This window comes from Artemia franciscana, chromosome 20, assembly GCF_032884065.1.
Source record: "Artemia franciscana chromosome 20, ASM3288406v1, whole genome shotgun sequence".
NCBI lineage: Eukaryota > Metazoa > Arthropoda > Branchiopoda > Anostraca > Artemiidae > Artemia > Artemia franciscana.
The window spans coordinates 4,995,721-5,013,229 of record NC_088882.1 but is presented as its reverse complement, the minus strand read 5'-3'; the positions used below and the strand labels follow the sequence as shown (position 1 = coordinate 5,013,229).

The window sequence follows — 17,509 nt, the reverse complement described above, 5'->3', positions numbered from 1 at the left end:
CATCCTTCATCCGTTGAACGTGGCCTAGCCATCTCAACCTTTCTTTCATTATAGCCCCAGAAAGCGGGATTGAAACACACTTTTCGTACAACCTACTGTTTGAAATACGGTTAGTCAGCCGGGTACCCAGAACAATCCGTAGGCAATTTCTCTGGAAAACATCTAGTAAATTTTCATCTGCTTTTCGGAGTGCCCATGCTTCAGAGCCATATTTGACCACTGTCATCACTGTAGCTTCCAATATTCTAATCTTGGTTTGTAGACTTATCTTTCTATTCTTCCAAACTTTTTTTTAACTGTGAAAAAACACCCTGAGCTTTAGCTATTCTACTTTTAACATCTTCACTGCTCCCACCATCTTTACTAATAATACTACCAAGGTAACTGAAGCTCCCAACCTGATCAATCTTTTCGTTACCTATTCTCACCTGTTCATCTTCACTTATTCCTAGCCTTATTGACTTAGTCTTCTTAACATTAATTTTCAAGCCTATTTTAGTACCCTGAACTCGTAAAACCTCTAAAAATTCATTCATTTTGCTCACACTTTCATCTAATATGCTTAAATCATCAGCATAATCTAAGTCCAGGAGCGTTCTTCCTCCCCATTTGATTCCATGGTCTCTAATTGCCTTTCCTGTGCTCCTTAAGACGAAGTCTATCAAAATGATCCATATAAAGGGGGATAGAACACAACCCTGCTTAACTCCTGATTTAATACAAAACCAGTTGCTAACCTCATTTCCTACCTTAACCGCAGCAGTATTATTCTCGTACATAGCGCAAATCACTTTAATGTATTTTTCTGGTATACCATATAACGATAAGACCTTTGTTAATGCTGTTCTATCAACAGAATCAAAAGCTTGCTCATAATCGATAAAACTAAGGACAAAAGGTGTTTGACAACGAAGGGACTTCTCAATTATTAACCTAAGAGTGAAAACATGGTCGACACATCCTCTACCTTTTCTAAAACCGCATTGTTCTTCCCTTAAAACTTAAATAGTTGAAATTACTAAAAATAGTTAAGCGTAAAGAGAGAGGTATTTAGGAGGAGATGAACTCTTTATATGCGTGATAATCTCAGTTATTTTCAAGTTTTAATGCTGCTCCTTACTTTCAGTTGAAAAAACTCCTCATATTTATTTTTTCATTGTCTTTTTTATAATAATGCAAGAAAATCCTGCACCCCCTTCATTGAATTTCTCTTCCCCCATGACATATTCCTCCAAGGAAAGGTTCCCCCACATAGCCCCCTCCCGTCAATCCCCCCAAACGAAATTAATCCCCCTGAAAAACGTCTTTACACTTCCCAATAACCACTACTGTATGTAAATACTGGCCAGTTTGTAACTTGTAGCCCCTCCCCCGGGGACTGTGGGGGAGTAAGTCATCTCAAAGACATAGTTATTATGTTTTTCGACTATGCTCAACAAAATGGTTATCCAAAATTTTGATCCGTTGACTTTGAGAAAAAAATGAGCATGGGAGGGGGCTAGGTGCCCTCCAATTTTTTTGGTCACTTAAAAAGGGCACTAGAACTTTTCATTTCCGTTAGAATGAGCCCTCTTGCAATATTCTAAGACCACTGAGTTGGTACGATCACCCCTGGAAAAAAAAAACAATAAATAAATAAACACGCATCCGTGATCGGTCTTCTGGCAAAAAATACGAAATTCCACATTTTTGTAGATAGGAGCTTGAAACTTTTACGGTAGGGTTCTCTGATACGCTGAATGCGATGGTGTGATATTCGTTAAGATTCTGTGACCTTTAGGGGTTTTTTTCCCCTATTTTCCAAAATAAGGCAAATTTTCTCAAGTTCGTAAATTTTGATAAAAAAGACTAAATTTAATGAAACTTACATATTTAAAATCAGCATAAAAATCCGATACTTCTGATGTATCTATTAGCATCAAAATTCCTTTTTTTTTAGAGTTTCGTTTACTATTGAGTCGGGTCGCTCCTTACTGCAGTTCGTTACTACGAACTTTTTGATACACTCGTAACTTTGTTAAACACGCTGTAAGTCTCTTACCCAAATCTTTTCTGGGTATAATAAAGACGGAGATTGGTAGTTGCCCACGTTATGAACGAAGATTACAAAAAAAAAACACTAAGTCAAGATTTCGAAATTACATCAACACTCGATCAAGTACCATAATAATGTCCGATTATAGCACCAAAGAGGGTCACTCAAGTACCATAATAATGTCCGATTATAGCACCAAAGAGGACACCAGGTCACTATCGTGTCCTGGTGTAACTTCAAAGAAGGTAAAAACCCATTTTCTATTTTTCTGACATGACGGAAAACATTTTTCTGTTCAAATGTTAGATAATTTTTAATGTAATCTGATTAATAAATTTTTCACCTAGTCATTTATCTCTGTTGATAAGGAACGCTAAATGCATTTTCAAATCAAGGCGACAATTTGATAATAAAGCTCCCAGTCTCATCATATATAATGTGAACTTGCCAGTTATTTTGAAAATTTTATTGAAAGTATTGGACATTAACATCTAATTATTGGGTATCTGATTCAGTAAAATGATGACGTCACCAATCGAAGATTATTGTGGATCCAAATTTTGGGTAAGAAAATCTAATTTTTAGGTGTAGCCAAGATAAACCCTAAATACGGTTTTACCTAAATTTCAATGTTATAGCTGTGTTGGCCTCAGGTGACTTGGTACTGTGGTGAGTTTTTAGCAATAGTAGTAGTAGTACATTTCACTTATAAACGAAATCGTCAGATTTATTAGTGCAAATATATACGGTTTAGAATGCCAGAAAGGTTGGCTTTCAAGTTTCCTTCGAGGGTCCTTAACTGTTCAACTGCACCTACAGTAGAGTGTAGAGAAGCTAGTTCTTCTTTTCTTTTTGAATGGTGCAGCACCAAGAAGCCGCAAGTGACAAACGTAAAAATCCCAGATGATCATTTCTCTGCTTTCAAAAATCTTTAGCTAATCTAGATTCTATAAGATGGGTAGGGAGTTATGGCTTAATTTCTGATAATAAGATATGGAAAAGAATAATTTGGAAAATAACAAATTCAATGCACTGCAAAGTGAGACTGAAAGACTAATGCCGCCTTTTTTAGGGATCATACATACAAGATAAGGTTAGACTGATGAGCCATGAATCCAGAATCGATAATATATTTTTATTTGGTTCGCCCCCCATACCAGGGCCTTACTCTGGATTTGTATTTAAGAGGATAGGGGGAGGGGGGTAGAAAAATTATGAAGGGGGCCTACACAGAAAAAGATTAGTGACTAGATGACTAACAAGGTTTCTGTGTGCAAAATTCTCTTCAAATATATTTTGTTACTTTTGTACGAGTCGGACAAAAATTTCAAAACAGAGAATTTAAAATCTGACCGTATATTCAATGTTTTGAATGATGAAGTACCAAGAAGCCGTAAGTGACAAAAGTAAAAATACCAGATGCTCATTTTTCTGCTTTCAAAAATCTTTAGTTAATCGAGGCTTTTTGTTAATCTGGACAGTTTTCGTAGTTCTGAAGTGCTTCTAACTGGCTTTAATCGATTAGGATTTTCTTTGGGAAACAAGGGGTGTGGATGGGGGGCTATCCGATTTTTTTCCATAGTGACATCCAAATATAAGGTGTCTGGATTATCATCAGGGGTTTCAGTTACAAATATATATATACGAGAAGGAATACAGAAAAAAAATTATCAGTTTAACATCGTTGTCAATCTTGATTAATTATTCCAAAAAACAAAACAAAAATAAATGTACCCATTGCTACGAATTTGTACTCCATTGCTAATCCTTCATATTTCTGTAACTAATTGTGACTTTCCAAAGCTAAGATTTTACTTTGGAGCAGGACCAATGAAAAATAGATTCCCTCTTTGCTATTCATTGGCTTTATTAGGGTACACATGATTTTAGTACCTATAACAGATGTAGGACACGGCTGTTTATCTTTGCTTGAACACTTGGGATTGGTTGTTGAGGGATTGTTCCAACCCTGGGAAAAGGTTCAGCAAAATAATAATCGTAAACTTTGACATTCTGGTCTAAAACACTTTGACTCCTGCTTGAAGTAGTTTTTGTTCGTTTTAAGTTTGACTTGAATAATCAATACAATTTTATTTAAAGAATATTCCATTTATTTTTTACTTGTTTTAAGAGTTATTTATTTATTTATATTAGTATCTAATTTCTATGAAATATCATATGCAAGGTTTTACGTAAATATGAATACCTTGCGATGGTGCAGTGGATTAGACCTTGAGGCCAAATCCAATGGTACTTAAGTTCAAATCTTACCGTTGCAAGGCATTACAGCAGAAATCACATCGTCAATGCCATTAGAAGCAATTTTATTTAGAAGCAATTTTCATTAGAAGCAATAATATTCAATACAATTTTATTTAGAGAATATTCCATTTAGTTTTTACTTGTTTTAAGAGTTATTTATTTATTTATATTAGTATCTAATTTCTATGAAATATCATATGTAAGATTTTACATATTAATACCTCGCGATGGTGCAGTGGATTAGACCTTGAGGCCAAATCCAATGGTATTTAGATTCAAATCTTACCGTTGCAAGATATTGCAGCAGAAATCAGATTGTCAAATTCATTAGAAGCAATTTTATTATATAGCCAGATTAGCATAAGTGTGTGTGGCAATCGTCGCTTACCAGCATCGCACTGAACCAAATACTTTAAGTTTTACTATGAAATTTATCAGTGACTAGCTGGGAAGTCGTTGGAGTAAAAAAATCTTGACATGTATGAAACGTCTTGAAATATATTAAAGAAAAATATTTTAAAAAAGCATGATATATGTATATAATACTACCGGGACACAAATGGCGGACCGGGACACAGGGAATATAAATGACGACCAGGACGCACAAAGGGAAATTACAGATCGAGACACCGGAACACAATTGACGACCGGGACAAAAATGACGACCGGGACACCGGGACTCAGGGAATATAAATGACGACCACGACAAATTCTAATTTCTATCAAATATCATATGCAAGGTTTTACATACATATGAATACCTTGCGATGGTGCAGTGGATTAGACCTTGAGGCCAAAGCCAATGGTACCTAGGTTCAAATCTTACCGTTGCAAGGCATTGTAGCAGAAATCACATCGTCAATGCCATTAGAAGCAATTTTATTTAGAAAAAAATTTCATTTGAAGCAATAATATTCAATACAGTTTTATTGAGAGAATATTCCATTTAGTTTTTACTTATTTTAAGAGTTATTTATTTATATTAGTGTCTAACTTCTATGAAATATCATATGCAAGATTTTACATAAATATAACAACGCAAAACCGCGCTGTTAGATGAAGATCAACCTGGGCAGTGAGAGTCAAAACGTGTCAAAACTGAAAATGATAGCGATGATGATTGGGTTTGGGATTTTGACTTGGATAAGGTCATCAATGCCTACCAGATTTTAGTTAAAAAAACAAAGGATCGGCGATATGTATTTACCTCTGAGAAATAAAGAAGAAAAAGAAAACTGAAACTAAAAATGTAAAAACTGGGAATTGCATAAATATTTCAAAATATTTTGACAATAGATTAAAGTAATTCAAAAACCTTAAAACAGATACTTATATTTTTGAGGTTTATTATGAATTGTTGAGCTTTAGCATGCTTGGCACATGAAGATTTTTCCAACTGTCAATGTTAGAATGAAGATTGACAAATTGAAACACATTCGAAAAGATAGAATGTCACCAACTGAAAAAATAAAACTGAAAAAAGAAAAAAGGTAAAAAACTAAAAAAGACTAGAAAGAAAAAACCAAAAAACAAAAAACTAAAAAATAGAATAAATTAAAAAAAGAAAAAACCTAAAAAGAAAAAACCTAAAAAAATAAAAAAAGGTAAAAAACTAAAAAGAAAAAAAACTATTAAAAAGCTAAAAACTAAAAAAAAGAAAAAACTAAAAAAAACGGGAATTGCACAAATATTTCAATGTATTTCGACAATAGATTAAAGTAATTCGAAAACCTTATAACAGATACCCAAAAGTTTGAGGATTATTATAAATTGTTGAGCTTTAGCATGCTTGACACGTAAAGATTTTTCCAAGTGTCAATGTTAGAATGAACATTGACAAATTGAAGAAAACAAATGAATAAAAAGAAGAAACTATAAAAAAAGAATAACTAAAAAAGAAAAAAACTAAGAAAAGAAAAAACTAAAAAAGAAATAACTAAAAAAGAAACTATATATATATATAAATATATATATATATATATATATATATATATATATATATATATATATATATATAATATATATATATATATATATATATATATATATATATATATATATATATATATCTATATATATAAAAATAAGTTGTCTGTGTGTGGATCTGTGGATCAGGTGACGTCACCTGAAAAAACTGGATCAGGTGACAAAACTGAAAACTGAAAAAACTAAAAAAAGGCAAAAACTAAAAAAAAAACTAAAAACTAATAAAAAAAATAAAAAAGCTAAAAAACTAAAAAAACTAAAAAAAGGCAAAAACTACAAAAAAAACTAAAAACTAATAAAAAAGCTAAAAAACTAAAAAAACTAAAAAAAGGCAAAAACTACAAAAAAAACTAAAAACTAATTAAAAAAATAAAAAAGCTAAAAAACTAAAAAAACTAAAAAAACTAAAAAAAGGTAAAAAACTAAAAAAACTAAAAACTAAAAAAAACTAAAAAAAAAAAAACTGAAAAATAAGCTAAAATAAAGGTAAAAACCAATAAAAAACTAAAAAAAAAACTGAAAAAACTAAAAAAAGGCAAAAACTACAAAAAAAAACAAAAAACTAATAAAAAAAGTAAATAAGCTAAAAAACTAAAAAAACTAAAAAAACTAAAAAAAGGTAAAAAACTAAAAAAAATAAAAAAAAACTAAAAAAAAGGAAAAAACTGAAAAATAAGCTAAAATAAAGGTAAAAACCAATAAAAAACTAAAAAGAAAAAAAGAAAAAACTAAAAAAAATTTTCATCTAAAAAACTAAAAAAAACTAAAAAAGGTAAAAACTAAAAGAACTAAAAAAGAAAAAAATAAATGACGACACTCAAAGCGAAAGCGACCAGGACAAAAGGAATGTTCGATTAGCAATCAACAAAGCACCGGGACACAGGGAGTATAAATGACGACCAGGACATAAGTAAAAAAAAAAACTAACAAAACTAAAAAGAAGGTAAAAACTACAAAAAAACTAAAAAGAAAAAAACTAAAAAAAGGCAAAAACTACAAAAAAAACTAAAAACTAATAAAAAAGCTAAAAAACTAAAAAAACTAAAAAAAGGCAAAAACTACAAAAAAAACTAAAAACTAATAAAAAAAATAAAAAAGCTAAAAAACTAAAAAAACTAAAAAAACTAAAAAAAGGTAAAAAGCTTAAAAAATCTAAAAACTAAAAAAAACTAAAAAAAAGGAAAAAACTGAAAAATAAGCTATAATAAAGGTAAAAACCAATAAAAAACTAAAAAAAAACTGAAAAAATTAAAAAAAGGCAAAAACTACAAAAAAAACTAAAAACTAATAAAAAAAGTAAAAAAGCTAAAAAACTAAAAAAACTAAAAAAAGGTAAAAAACTAAAAAAAAATAAAAAATAAAAAAAACTAAAAAAAGGAAAAAACTGAAAAATAAGCTAAAATAAAGGTAAAAACCAATAAAAAACTAAAAAGAAAAAAAGGAAAAAACTAAAAAAAATTTTCATCTAAAAAACTAAAAAAAACTAAAAAAGGTAAAAACTAAAAGAACTAAAAAAGAAAAAAATAAATGACGACACTCAAAGAGAAAGCGACCAGGACAAAAGGAATGTTCGATTAGCAATCAACAAAGCACCGGGACACAGGGAGTATAAATGACGACCAGGACATAAGTAAAAAAAAAAACTAACAAAACTAAAAAGAAGGTAAAAACTACAAAAAAAACTAAAAAGAAAAAAACTAAAAAAAGGCAAAAACTACAAAAAAAAACTAAAAACTAATAAAAAAGCTAAAAAACTAAAAAAACTAAAAAAAGGCAAAAACTACAAAAAAAAACTAAAAACTAATAAAAAAATAAAAAAGCTAAAAAACTAAAAAAACTAAAAAAACTAAAAAAAGGTAAAAAGCTTAAAAAAACTAAAAACTAAAAAAAACTAAAAAAAAGGAAAAAACTGAAAAATAAGCTAAAATAAAGGTAAAAACCAATAAAAAACTAAAAAAAAACTGAAAAAATTAAAAAAGGCAAAAACTACAAAAAAAACTAAAAACTAATAAAAAAAAGTAAAAAAGCTAAAAAACTAAAAAAACTAAAAAAACTAAAAAAATGTAAAAAACTAAAAAAAAAAAAAAAAAAAAAAAACTAAAAAAAGGAAAAAACTGAAAAATAAGCTAAAATAAAGGTAAAAACCAATAAAAAACTAAAAAGAAAAATAGGAAAAAACTAAAAAAAATTTTCATCTAAAAAACTAAAAAAAACTAAAAAAGGTAAAAACTAAAAGAACTAAAAAAGAAAAAAATAAATGACGACACTCAAAGAGAAAGCGACCAGGACAAAAGGAATGTTCGATTAGCAATCAACAAAGCACCGGGACACAGGGAGTATAAATGACGACCAGGACATAAGTAAAAAAAAAACTAACAAAACTAAAAAGAAGGTAAAAACTACAAAAAAAAAGAAAAAAAAACTAAAAACTAATAAAAAAACTAAAAAATCTAAAAATCTAAATAAACTAAAAAAGAAAAAAAAAAAGGAAAAAAATAAAGGAGAAAAACAAAACTAAAAAACGAATGTATATACAGACCGGGACACCGGGATACAAATGACGACCGGGACACAGGGAATATAAATGACGACCGGGACACAGGGACACAACTACAACGGGGACACCGGGGGAAACAGGGGGATATAAATGACGACCGAGACACCGGGACAGGGAATGGTCGATTAGCAATCACCATCAACAAAGCTCAAGGGCAATCATTAGAATCATGAGGTATAGATCTGAATACAGATTGTTTTCCCATGGACCATTATATGCTGCATGTTCAAGAGTCGGTAAACCTGACAATCTATTTATATGCAAAGACAATGGGACAGCAAAGAATGTTGTATATTTGCAAGTTTTACGTAGTTAAAACCATATATATATATATATATATATATATATATATATATATATATATATATATATATATATATATATATATATATATCTATCTATATTCACAGGTGGGACATAGGGACACAACTACAATGGCGCGTAACTATTATGGCGCGTAACGACTTACGCGTGCGGGGGGGCTTGGGGGGGGGGGCGCGAAGCGCCCCCACCAACTAGGTGTTGGGGTGGCGCGAAGCGCCACCCCAACAGCTAGTATATATATATATATATATATATATATATATATATATATATATATATATATATATATATATATATATATATATATATATATATATATATATATATATATATATATATCTTCTATATATATAAAAATAAGTTGTCTGTGGATCTGTGGATCTGTGGATCTGTGGATCAGGTGACGATCCACTGTGGAAAAACTAAAAAAAGGCAAAAACTACAAAAAAAAATAAAAACTAATAAAAAAAATAAAAAAGCTAAAAAACTAAAAAAACTAAAAAAACTAAAAAACTAAAAACTAAAAAAAAACCTAAACTAAAAACTAAAAAAAAAAACTTAAAAAAAAGGAAAAAACTGAAAAATAGAAGAGAAAAAGAAAACTAATAAAATTAATAAAAATAAAAAAAAAATAAAAAATATAAAAACTAAAAAAGTAAAAAGAAAAAACGAAAAAAAAACTGAAAAAGCTAAAAAAAAGGTAAAAACCAATAAAAAACTAAAAAGAAAAAAAGGAAAAAAACTAAAAAAAATTTTCATCTAAAAAACTAAAAAAAACTAAAAAAGGTAAAAACTAAAAGAACTAAAAAAGAAAAAAAAACTAAAAAAAGGAAAAAAACTGAAAAATAAAGGAGAAAAAGAAAACTAAAAAAATATAAATAAAAATAAAAAAAACTAAAAAGATAAAAACTTCAAAAAAAAACTAAAAAGAAAAAATAAAAAAACTAAAAAACCTAAAAAAAGGTCAAAAGCAATAAAAAAAACTAAAAGGAAAAAAAGGGAAAAAATTAAAATTTATTTCATCATATACCAATTCATAAACGAATGTATACCGGGATGACGACCGGGACACAGGGAATATAAATGACGACCGGGACGCAGGGACACAACTACAACGGTGACGCCGGGGGCACAGGGGGGACATAAATGACGACGGGGACACAGGCAATGTTCGATTAGCAATCACCATCAACAAAGCTCAAGGGGCAACAAAGCTCACCATCAAACAAAGACGAACGGGACGCTCAAAGAGAAATTACAGACTGGAACACTGGGACACAAATGACGACCGGGATACTGGGAATATAAACGACGACCGGGACACAGGGAATGTTCAATTAGCAATCACCATCAACAAAGCTCAAGGGCAATCATTAGAATCATGAGGTATAGATCTGAATATGGATTGTTTTTCCCGTGGACAATTATATTTTGCATGTTCAAGAGTCGGTAAACCTGACAATCTAAATAAATGACGACACTCAAAGAAAAAGCGACCGGGACAAAAGGAATGTTCGATTAGCAATCAACAAAGCACCGGGACACAGGGAGTATAAATGACGACCAGGACATAAGTAAAAAAAAATAAAAAAACTAAAAAAAAAGGTAAAAACTACAAAAAAACTAAAAAGAAAAAAATATATAAAATACGATGGATATATAAATGACGATGGCGACTCAGGGAATGGTCGATTAGCAATCACCATCAACAAAGCTCAAGGGCAATCATTAGAATCATGAGGTATAGATCTGAATACGGATTGTTTTCCCATGCACCATTATATGTTGCATGTTCAAGAGTCGGTAAACCTGACAATCTATTTATATGCACAGACAATGGGACAGCAAAGAATGTTGTATATTCGCAAGTTTTACGTAGTTAAAAACATATATATATATATATATATATATATATATATATATATATATATATATATATATATATATATATATATATATATATATATATATATATATATATATATATCTATATTCACAGGTGGAACATAGGGACACAACTACAATGGCGCGTAACTAATATGGCGCGTAACGACTTACGCGCGCGGGGGGGGTTTGTATATATATAAATCAATTGTATATATGCATGTTAGTTTGTTTGTGGGTTTGCATTTGACGTCTTTATATGTATATAAGGCTTTGTATATGACGTCATTATAAGATGACACTACAGACCGGTACACCGGGACACAAATGAAGACCGGGACACAGGGAATATAAATGACGACCAGGACACTTAAAGAGAAATTACAGACCGGGACACCGGGACACAAATGACGACTGGGACAGAGGGAATATAAATGACGACCGGGACACTCAAAGAGAAATTACAGACTGGGATACCGGGACACAAATGACGACCGGGACACAGGAAATATAAATGAAAACCAGGACACAGGGACACACCTACAACGGGGACGCCGGGGGCACAGGGGGATATATAAATGAAGACGGGGACACAGGGAATGTTCGATTAGCAATCACCATCAACAAACCTCAAGGGCAATCGTTAGAAAACTGCGGTATAGATCTGAATCCGGATTGTTTTCCCATGGAAAATTATTATGTTGCATGTTCAAGAGTTGGTAAACCTGCCAATCTAGGGCCATCCTTCCCGGTCTGAAATTACAGACCGGGACACCGGAACACAAATGACGACCGGGAAAAAATGACGACCGGGACACAGGGACACAGGGAATATAAATGACGACCGCGACACTCAAAGAGAAATTACAGACTGGGACAGGAGGACACAAATGACGACCGGGACACAGGGAAACAACAACAAAAGGGACGCCGGGGGGCATAGGGGCATATATAAATGATGACGGGGACACAGGGAATGTTTGATTAGCAATCACCATCAACAAAGCTCAAGGGCAATCATTAGAATAATGAGGTATAGATCTGAATACAGATTGTTTTTCCCATGGACAATTATATGTTGCATGTTCAAGAGTCGGTAAACCTGACAATCTATGTATATGCAGAGACAATGGGACAGCCAAGAATTTTGTATATTCGCAAGTCTTACGTAGTTAAATATATATATATATATATATATATATATATATATATATATATATATATATATATATATATATATATATATATATATATATATATATATATATATATATATATATATATATATATATATATAAAAATAAGTTGTTTGTTTGTGTGTCTGTCTGTCTGTCGACTGACGTCGTGTTTGTCCGCATATGACGTCTGAAATATTTCATCATATACCAATTCAAAAACGAATGTATTCAAGCCGAAGTAGCTGAGTCGGTAAAGCGTTATGTTCCAGGTTCTAGGTCCGAGAGGCTCCAGGTTCGAACCTTGGCTTTAGCATTAATACAAAAGAAGAAAAAAACTAAAAAAGGTAAAAACTACAAAAAAACTATAAAGATTTAATAGTAAGAAAATCTAAAAAGGCTAAAAAACTAAAAAAACTAAAAAAAGGTAAAAAACTAAAAACTAGAAAAGAAAAAAAAAAAAAAAAGGTAAAAACTACCAAAAAACTAAAAAGCAAAAAAAACTAATAAAAAAAGTAAAAAAGCTAAAAACTTAAAAAGAAAAAAACTAAAAAAAGAAAAAAACTGAAAAATCAAGGAGAAAAAGAAAGCTAAAAAAATAAAATAAAAAAAATTAAAAAGGATAAAAACTACAAAAAAACTAAAAAGAAAAAAGAAAAAAACTAAAAAAGCCAAAAAAAGGGTAAAAACCAAAAAAAAGCTAAAAAGAAGGGACACTGGGACACAAATAACGACCGGGACACAGGGAATATAAATGACGACTGGGACACAAGGACACAATTACAACGGGGACGCCGGGGGGCACAGGGGGATATATAAATGACGATGGGGACACAGGGAATGTTTGATTAGCAACCATCAACAAAGCTCAAGGGCAATCATTAGAATAATGAGGTATAGATCTGAATACGGATTGTTTTTCCCATGGGCAATTATATGTTGCATGTTCAAGAGTCGGTAAACCTGACAATCTATTTATATATATCTATCAATATAAAAATAAGTTATCTGTGTGTCTGTCGAGTGACGTCATTAGATGACGTCTGAATTATTTCATCATATACCAATTCAAAAACGAATGTATTCAAGCCGAAATAGCTGAGTTGGTAAAGCGTTATGTTCCAGGTTCCAGTTCCGAGAGGTTCCAGGTTCGAACCTTGGCTTTAGCATTAATACAAAAGAAAAAAAAACTAAAAAAGGTAAAAACTACACAAAAAACTAAAAAGAAAATACTAAAAAAACTAAAAAAGCTAAAAAGCTAAAAAAAAACTAAAAAAGGTAAAAAACTAAAAGCTAAAAAAGAAAAAAAACTGAAAAAAAACTAAAAAAGGTAAAAACTACAAAAAAAACTAAAAAGAAAAAAAACAGAAACCAATAAAAGAACTAAAAAAACTAAAATTGAAAAAGAAAAAAAAACTAAAAACAGGAAAAAAAACTGAAAAATAAAGGAGAAAAAGAAAACTAAAAATCGGGACACAGGGAATATAAATGACGACCGGGACACTCAAAGAGAAATTACAGACTGGGACACTGGGACACAAATAACGACCGGGAGATATAAATGACGACAGGGACTACAGACCGGGACACAAATGACGACCGGGACACAGGGAATATAAATGACGACTGGGACGCTCAAAGAGAAATTACAGACTGGGAAACTGGGACACAAATGACGACCGGGATAGTGGGAATATAAATGACGACTGGGACACAGGGACACAACTACAAGGGGGATGCCGGGGGCACAGGGGGATATATAAATCACGACGGGGACACAGGGAATGTTTGATTAGCAATCACCATCAACAAAGCTCAAGGGCAATCATTAGAATAATCAGGTATAGATCTGAATATGGATTGCTTTTCCCACGGACAATTTTATGTTGCCTGTTCAAGAGTGGGTAAACTTGACAATCTATTTATATGCACAGACAATGGGACATCGAAGACTGTTGTATATTCGCAAGTTTTACGTATTTAAAAACATATATATATATATATATATATATATATATATATATATATATATATATATATATATATATATATATATATATATATATATATATATATATATATATATATATATATATATATATATATATATATATCTTTCTATATTCACAGGTGGGACAAAGGGACACAACTACAATGGTGCGTAACGACTTACGCACGCGGGGGGGCTTGGGGAGGGGGGGGTTGGGGTTTTTGCGAAGTGCCCCTAACAAACAGGTACCAACAGTTAGTATATATATATATATATATATATATATATATATATATATATATATATATATATATATATATATATATATATATATATATATATATATATATATATATATATATATATATATATATATATATATATATATATATCACAGGTGGGACACATTGACACAACTACAATGGCGCGTAACTAATATTGCGTGTAACGACTTACGCGCGCGAGGGGGCTTGGGGGGTGGGGTGGGGGCAAGAAGCGCCCCCTGCAACAGCTAGTATATATATATATATATATATATATATATATATATATATATATATATATATATATATATATATATATATACATATATATATATAATATGTATATATATATATATATATTTATATATATATATATATATATATATATATATATATATATATATATATATATATATATATATTATATATATATATATATATATATATATATATATATATATATATATATATATATATATAGATAGATATACATATACACTATAAATTAACTACATAAAACTTGCGAATATACAATATTCTACGCTGTCCCATTGTCTGTGCATATAAATAACAAGATGGGGGAAAACACAAACCCACTAAAAACAAACAACAAACATAAAAGAGACTTATGTCTGATAAAGGATTGTTTGTAGGCAAGTAAAAAAAAAAAAAAAATATGCCAGGGTGACTACTAACTCTACTGAGTATGTCCAAGTCGTCTTCTATGTGACTCTTACTAAATAAAACAGACTTTTCATCTAAAAATCTTGCGTATAACCTAATTGAACAAAATCAAATAGTTTGTTGTAACGAGCTGTAGTAGGGAGCGACCCGGCTCAATATTAACCAAAACTCTAAAAAAGGGAATTTCGATACCAATAGATGAATCATCAGATTCGGATTTTTATGCTGATTTTTAATACATTAGTTTTACCATCAAAAGTTATGAGCCTGAGAAAATTTGCCTCATTTTCGAAAAATGGGAAAACACCCCCTAAAGGAATCTTAATGAAAATCACACCATCAGACTCAGCGTATCAGAGAACCCTACTGTTGAAGTTTCAAGCTCCTATCTGTAAAAATGTGGAATTTTTTATTTTTTTGCCAGAAGAAAGATCACGGATGCGTATTTATTTGTTTGTTTGTTTTTTTCCAGGGGTGATCGTATCAATGGTCCTAAAATGTCGCGAAAGGGCTCATTCTTTTGGACATTAAAAGCTCTAGTGCCTTTTTAAGCAACCAAAAGTATTGGAGGGCAACTAGGCCCCCTCCCACACTCATTTTTTCCCAGTATCACCAGATCAATTTTTGGGGTAGCTATTTTTTCAGCATAGTCGACAGATCTAATAACTCTGTCTTTGAAGACGACTTGATCCCCCACAATTCCCGGGGGAAGGGCTGCAAGTTATGAACTTTGCCCATTGTTTACATATTGTATTGGTTATTGGGAGGTACATAGATGTTTTCAGAGGGGATTTTTCTGATGTTGGGAGGTGGCTCGGGGGAGAGGGTTACGTGGGAGGATCTTTCCACGAAGGAATTTATCATGGGGGAGGAGAATTTCCATGAAGGGGGCGCTGGATTTTTCAGCATTATTTAAAAAAATGAGAAATTAAATAAAAACAAGTTTTTTCAACCGAAAGTAAGGAGCAACATTAAAACTTAAAACAAACAGAAATTACTGCGCATATGAGGAGGCTCCTCCCCTCCTCAAAGTCTCGTTCTTTACGCTAATGTATTTTTAGTAATTTCAAAACAGCTATTTATTCTAATTAAACGGTGTTTGTGATTCAGGAGTCATTCTTAAGGAATTGAAACATTTATTGAAACTTTAGTGTAAAAAGCAAGGTATTGAAGTGGGGGCGAACCCCCTCATATCTGTAATAAAGTAAACAAATTTAAAAGTTCGTTATGAAAGTTAATTCGTAAGTTATGTATATTTGTTACTAATAAAAAAGTTCGTAAATAAAATTAAAAGTTCTAGTGGCCTTTTTAAGCAACCACAAATTCGAGGGCAACTAGGCTCCCTCCGCCACCCATTTTTCTCAAAATCGTCCGATCAAAACTTTGAGAAAGGCATTTAGCCAAAAAAGTGAAATTAATAAGCAAATTTCGTTTAAATTATTCATTTACGGTTAGTCAAAGTCAAAACCTGCATTAAATCATTTTTATTTTCAGGACGCAAACTTAACATGGAATTCAGATACTCCAGATTTTACAGATTGTTTTCAAAAAACGGTTCTAATTTGGTTGCCTTGTGGCTGGCTTTTGTTATTTGCAGGGTTTGAAATATATTCTATAGTGAAAAGCAAAGCTGGGAATATACCATGGAATATGCTAAATATTGCTAAAGTCGTAAGTTATATACTGCTTTTATTTTATATGAATAAAAAAGATTTTATTAGCTGATCCACATCCGCAGATAAATATTTTATGCTATAGTGTTTTTTTTTTTTTTTTTTTTTTTTGTTTTTTTTTTTTTTTTGTTTTTTTTTTTTTTGTAGAATCAGCATAAGAGAAAGCAATAAAATGCTGACACACCAGTGATTTCTGTGTTTCTTCAAAAAAGAATCTTCTCTCATCCAAAGTCTAACGTGGAGAACTTCTGCTTTAAAATAGATGCCTACATTTAAAATTTCGGTGTTTTTACCCCTAACCCCCTCCCTTAAGGAAAATTTATGCTATCCCTCTCCTAATTATCAGAATTGGACATTTAGTCACATAGTCTTCCAAACATATAAAAACATCATTGTTTTTGTCGTTACGATTTGTGGAATTGAAATCGCATACTTTGCCTCCTAATCTCACAAGTAGTGTTTGTTTATCTTTATTTTGATGAATGCTACACCGTAAATCCACTGCTATTTTTCTCCTTAAAGTTTTACTCTAGTAGGCTATTTGATCTAAATATTAGTGACATGATTTTCCGCTTTAAAATATGGCATCAATAATACTTTGCCAGATTGTGTATAAGCAATTTGTTGAGCGGTAATTTTTGTACAGGGCTTGAAGGATTCCTAATGTTCATTGGGG

The 17,509-nt window shown here is 31.0% G+C and overlaps 1 protein-coding gene and 1 long non-coding RNA gene across 4 annotated transcripts in view; one reads left to right on the top strand and one right to left on the bottom strand.

The window, feature by feature from the left end:
* Positions 1-2,330, bottom strand: part of LOC136040349 (gamma-aminobutyric acid receptor alpha-like) — a 143,428-nt gene extending 141,098 nt beyond the window's left edge. Inside the window, exon 1 of one of the 2 annotated variants that reach the window (XM_065724596.1) lies at positions 2,042-2,330. Coding sequence is in view for 1 of the 2 variants with exons in the window: in XM_065724595.1 (XP_065580667.1) it covers positions 1,869-1,885 (17 nt within the window). In the remaining variant the exon portion in view is untranslated. The other variant, XM_065724595.1, reaches the window with a different exon arrangement.
* Positions 1-16,789, top strand: part of LOC136040351 (uncharacterized) — a 31,938-nt gene extending 15,149 nt beyond the window's left edge. For both annotated transcript variants that reach the window (XR_010620693.1, XR_010620692.1), the window contains exon 3: positions 16,655-16,789. This is a non-coding gene — a long non-coding RNA (uncharacterized LOC136040351). The remainder of the gene's footprint in view (positions 1-16,654) is intronic.
* The last annotated feature ends 720 nt before the right edge of the window (positions 16,790-17,509 follow it).